A 5,956-nucleotide genomic window follows, 5' to 3' on the forward strand; every position below is an offset into this window, starting at 1 on the left:
ACGGAAGAATACAAAGAGAGAAAAATGTGGACTCTTAGACATGATCAAAAGAAGCAAATGACAAGCACAATGAAGCAATTAAAGTGTGGAGAATGAAGAAGGAAGCAAAGCAAGGTAAAGAACAAAGTCCCATTTAGATGCAATAAATCTAGGAAAATGAGATCCCTAAGGAATGGTCCTTGAAAAATGTTTTCTTTGTAATGATAAAAAAAAATGGTCTCGCTGACATGTTGTTTAACTGCTTAAAGTAAAAGTTGAAATTGTATGTACCTAAGCCAATGATAATGTAAGTTTGATCAAAGCAAGTACACCCCCATTAAAAAACTAGTCGTGCTCTAAAGATCGTTGGTGTAATGAATGTTCATGGTAATTCGAAAACCACATGTGACGAGAAAGAACACACTAAAGGAAATGAATAAGTGGTTAGTTACTAAGAGAAGCTTCCTAGTGCACAAAACCACCGATTTAAGTTAGTGCACACTTGATAAAAACTTTGGTCTTAGTGGTAAAGGTAGTCAAAAAGATAATAATTCATAAAAAAGGACTTGTCTTGAGGCAGAGGTAGTCAAGAAGATTGTAATTCATAAAAAAGGGACTTGTCTTGAGGCAGTGATGGAGAAAAGCAAAGAGTGAAACAAAAGTTTGTGAGATGGTAGTTAGAGCCAAAGGGAACTCATGAACTGAGCCCATGAAGAAGTTTTGTTCCTTAGTAGTTGAATATAAAAGCATTGAGAGCATGGCTATGGCTATGACTAAGCCAAAAATTTAGGACAAGGATGATGATACTGATAATAGATTGCAGATTTCTGTGGTTCGGTTTTTTAGAATCTAAACTCGGATAATCCACAGTTTTCATTTTTCTTTGTCGACGTTTCGAGTCTAGACCAAGACTCATCATCAGGACTTGATTTACAAAGGAGAGAGAGAAATGTGTTGATAAATAGGGTTTTAGGTTGAACTGTCAAGAATGTGAGCCGACCAGTTTCATGTTTGAATAAACTGGATTATTTTTAATCTTTCTAATATATATTCTATTAGGGTTCTTTTTAATTTTATTTATTATTTATTATTTATGGATAATTATTATAGTTATATATTAATTTTCTTTTAAGTGAATTGTTTATGTAATAGGTTTTTTATTAATAAATGATGATTTTGTTTTAATTATTTGTAACTTTATGGTAATTATGCTTATATTTTTAATTTGTTACAAGGTTTCTAAGGAAAATGTATTATAAAGCTATAAAAGATTAGGATGATTTCAATATTTTAATATTCTTATAATTTTTGATAAATTAAAGTTATTTTTAATATTTATTTATTATACATGAATATACTTATTTTCCTTGTTTACTAAGTATTGCAATTAATAAACATGTATAATAAACTTACATGTTTATTGTACATGAATATACTTTATTAACCAAGTAAATATGATAATACAAAGTTTTAGGGGCTGATTCGATCTAAAGAAGGTGCTTATATTTCATTTAATCTTTTCATATTCTTATAATTTTGATAAATTAAAGTTTGAATATACTTATTATACATGTTTATTAATTGCTTGAGTTTTTTTATTGATTTCTTATTTACTCAATAATTTATCATAATGATTTGTTTTTAACACATTGTAATATTTTATAACTTATGTCTATTTTTCATATAATTTATTTAATTCATGTAAGATTTTAAGAGGATAATGTGTTATTAATGATGATTTTATTAGGCCTTTAAGCTAGATAGTGTATTATACAAAGTTTTAAGGGTAGTGGCTGATTCGATCTAAAGAAGGGAGGATAAGAAGCAAAGAAGGCAAAAAGGAGGGCCAATTTACTCTATGGGGGTGAGGAGAGAGGTCCAATTCCTACTAATTTCCAAGCCTCCATCTCTGTTGAGGTTATGAGGGTGTTTTATGATCTCAAGAGCCTCCCGGACTTTACGCTTGAAATGGTGTTTTTCATTTGCAATGACTTTTGTGTTTTCAAGGCATATATGGTGGTTTGTCTTACCCGCATGTTCTGCCAAGGCCGAGGAACGGGTTCTTTCCCTTCGGATATCTGCACTATGCTCTTTTAGCCTGATACTGACTGATCTACCTGTTTCCCCGATATATTGTTCTCCACAAGAGCAGCTGATGATATAGACACCTTTTTGTTGGAGATGCTCTGGGTTGTCTTTGACTGATTTCATTCTTTGTCTAATAGTTGTCAACGGTTTGAATGAGGTTTTGATATTCTTTTTTAAGAGAATTCTGGCTAGCTTGTCAGTTACACCCTGAATATATGGAAACATGTTGTAGGGGGAGTAAAAAGGTATAGATATGGAAACATGTTATGGAAGAATGGTTGATAACCGTGTACAAGAAAGAGTTTCCTAGAAAACCAAAGAATACAACAACTGGTGACCCATGTATAGTTACTTTTTTTATGGACTACAACAATGTTTATGTTTTGTAGGTACAAGATGAAAAATGAAGACAAAATACCAAAGATTGTAATTGAATATGAAGATGGAACCAAGATGATGAATGCATACGGAAATCCTAATTTTTATTAAAGATACTATGGAGAAATAACTCTTACATATAATCATGAATAATATCTAAATAATATCATGATTTGTAATGATATAGACTAATTATCAACATTTCTAAAGATATAGACTAATTATAGAAGTCTATATAATATTGAGACAGTGAGAGATTCATGGAGATACAATTATGGTGTATTTGTTGTGACCACCTATTTTTATAAAAAGTAATCATTATTTTTTTAAGGGTGATTTATGGACAGTGAATGACCGCTACATCTATCGAAAAATCCAAGTAGATCAACCCACTGGCCAACAGAAACTCAACCAATTGAACTATCTCAAAGGCTTATAAAATAATTATTATTATGACAGTAAAAAAACATAAAAATAATTTAATTAAATAATAAAATTAATTTCTTAGAAATTTTTCTAAACATATTTTCTCTTATTCCTTACTTCCTCTCTCTATATATATGTATATTAAAATCAAAATTTCCCAGACAATTTTTTATTTTTTTTATCCACCCAGAAGCTCTCACTTTGATGAATCGTGGCATTCGAACTAAATGTGAAAGCAATCTTAAACTAATATAAAAATAGTCTTTTATTACTTATAACTCATTTAACGTTTAGTGCATAATGTTTGTTATCCCTTCGCTCCATGAAATTGCAGATTCCGCGTAGACGACAAGCAATGACAGAAATTTCAGATTCCGCGTAGACGACAGATGACGCATAAACTCATTTTAATGGATTCAATGCTAACTATGATACTGCTTATTTTGGCTAGCAAGCAGTTCCGCAGTTGTTAGATCAGCTCATCGCTCAAATACCTTTCACAATTCGTTCAGTGAGTCTCCCCCTCTTGGCATCTTCATCATCTCGTCTGTGTGTCCAATACAATTTATCAGTCTCCAATATTATCAATGGCAAATCATCACACATTCGCTTCCCCCTCAGCCTCTGCAACTCCCAACGGCAATTACAATTACGAAGTATTCCTCAATCACAGAGGACCAGATGTTAAGAAAACCTTCGCTAGCCATCTATACCGTCGTCTCATTTCCGCTGGATTCAGAGTCTTTCTTGACAAGGAAGAAATGCAGGAAGGGGAAAATATAACTTGTCAAATTGAAGGAGCTATTGCAACGGCCTCTGTTCATGTGGCTATTTTCTCTCCGCGATATGCGGAATCAAAATGGTGTCTCAACGAGCTCCTGTTGATGCTGAAGTCGGGGGCGACCATTATCCCTGTCTTTTACCATGTTAATCCTTCTGAGCTTCGGAGGACGCAGGATGAAGGCAATTGCGGAAAGTATGTTGAAGCCCTTCGCCAGCTAGAAAAGAAAAAGAGATACGAACCTAACACTGTTCAAAAATGGAGACAGGCCCTTTCTAGCGTTGCAGATATAAGCGGTTTGGAACTGCAGGAGTGTAATGGGTAAGATTTCTAACTCCTTTTTCCCGATTGACCTTTAAGTTCTTTAAGCGTGTTTCTCACCAGCTTTAGTTCTGTATTTGTAAATAATCAGGGACGAGGGGGAGCTCGTGGATAGGGTTTTGCACTTGGTGCAGAAAAGGGCCAGAAAACCCCTATTGGATGTGGCCACATATCAAACTGGGTTAGATGAAAAGCTACAAGATTTTGAATGGACTGTCTTGTCACAACATCACAGCAAGGAAGTCAAGATTGCAGGGATAGCAGGCATTGGTGGAGTTGGCAAGACGACTCTTGCGAAACTGTTCTTTAACCGTAAGAGATCAGAGTATGATCGATCTTGCTTTTTGTTTGACGTGAGAGAAGCTGCATCTAGGGGTTCTTTAACATCGTTGCAAGGTAAACTTTACGAGGACTTGACTGGACAGGCTCAGACGATGAATAGCATTGATGAAGGCATAGCGATGTTAAAATGTCAAGTCCCGAATTCTCAAGTTCTCGTAATTCTAGATGATGTGGATTCTGTTGAGCAGATGCGGGCATTATTTTCACCGCTGAAGGATAGCCTTAGTTCATGTAGCATAATTTTAGTTACATCTCGCAATAAGGCTCTTCTTAAAAGCTGTGGAATGAACTCGTCCATTTATAATCTGAAAGGTCTGAATAGAGAAGATTCTCGAGAGCTATTTTGCTTGCACGCTTTTCAGCAGTCTAACCCTGTTGTAGGATTTGAAGAAGTTGTTAGCCAGTTTTTGGATCAGTGCCAAGGATTGCCGTTATCTCTGAAAGTGATAGGGGCTCATCTTTACTCGGAAAGCCAGGACTTGGGGTATTGGAGAGCCCTGTTACAAAAAATATCCAAAGTACTTCCCAGTGATGTACATGTTGGGTATTTTTAATGCAAAATACCAAAAACAAACAATATGTTTACCACAGAGCCAATGCTCCGTTTACTCTGTCCAGGATCTTTTGACAGAAAACCTCTTAGAAACAAAATGACTCAGATCAAACCATTAAACTGACACAAAACATTTCTATTCACAAATATATTTCCTCATACATATTCATCCTCTGTTACTGAGAGGGATTCACCACAAGAAAAACATTCAACAAAAAAAACATTCACTGTGTTTTCACCTGAGAATTCACTGAGCTGGGTTACTGCTGTAAATCCCCTTTTACATTCACTTTACTGCTGTAATAAAATTTACATATGCATACAAATACGCTCCACCATTTTCTTTATGCACTGCTGTGCAAAAAACCACACATGGTTTTAGCTACTCCACCATACTACGATGGCCAACAACAAAAACCTTATATCCCATGTGCCAAACAAAACAGAGATGCAGAGCACGTTTTTCACTGCTCTCCTTTTTTTTTTTTTTACAATAGTCAATGCACGAGCCCTTTTCATTTTTTTTGAAAACAAAATAAAATAAAAAAAACAATTACTTTTACGTGCCGTAAGTATTTTTAACACCCATGCCTTTCTTTAAATGCACCACCATACCTCCGATACATATAAAAACATTAAAATTTAAATCACCTTACCTATTCTCTACGGTAACAATTAATTCATTAATTATTTTACCGCGGTCAACCAAAAATGAAATTCACTCCACGCAAAGTCATTAATGTATGTTCGTATGCAGGTTTGGGCAATCAACGGACGAAAAGGGTGGAGTAGATCGAACGGAGGAGGAGAATATCGGAAGGCCAACAAGTGCTGAACATTAACCCCCGAGATTCTTACGTTGCGTTACGTCAGGGCTGAACCACGTTTCATCACCAAAATTTCTCGGGTTCAAACATCGGAAAAGTACCTTTGCCTGAAATCAACCCGAGAGCTTTCCGGCGGATTAGCTGACCGGTTTCTGGCAGTGGTCTGGCTGCGTTGAAATTACATTTTCAACACTCCCCTTTAATTTCAACAGCTGGGCATTCAGTCATACCCAGACACTTTCTCAAAAATTCAAAGCTCTT

At 35.2% G+C, this 5,956-nt stretch overlaps 1 protein-coding gene across 1 annotated transcript; it reads left to right on the plus strand.

Moving 5' to 3' along the window:
- Positions 1-3,458: 3,458 nt before the first annotated feature.
- Positions 3,459-4,869, plus strand: LOC149214011 (disease resistance protein Roq1-like). The gene is made up of 2 exons (XM_089389251.1): positions 3,459-3,973; positions 4,065-4,869. The coding sequence occupies exons 1-2, from the start codon at positions 3,459-3,461 to the stop codon at positions 4,867-4,869; spliced, it is 1,320 nt and encodes a 439-aa protein (XP_089245377.1).
- Positions 4,870-5,956: the final 1,087 nt, after the last annotated feature.

This window comes from Pinus tabuliformis, chromosome 1_1, assembly GCF_031772625.1.
Source record: "Pinus tabuliformis cultivar Carrire ecotype Pingquan chromosome 1_1, CPIR1, whole genome shotgun sequence".
NCBI lineage: Eukaryota > Viridiplantae > Streptophyta > Pinopsida > Pinales > Pinaceae > Pinus > Pinus tabuliformis.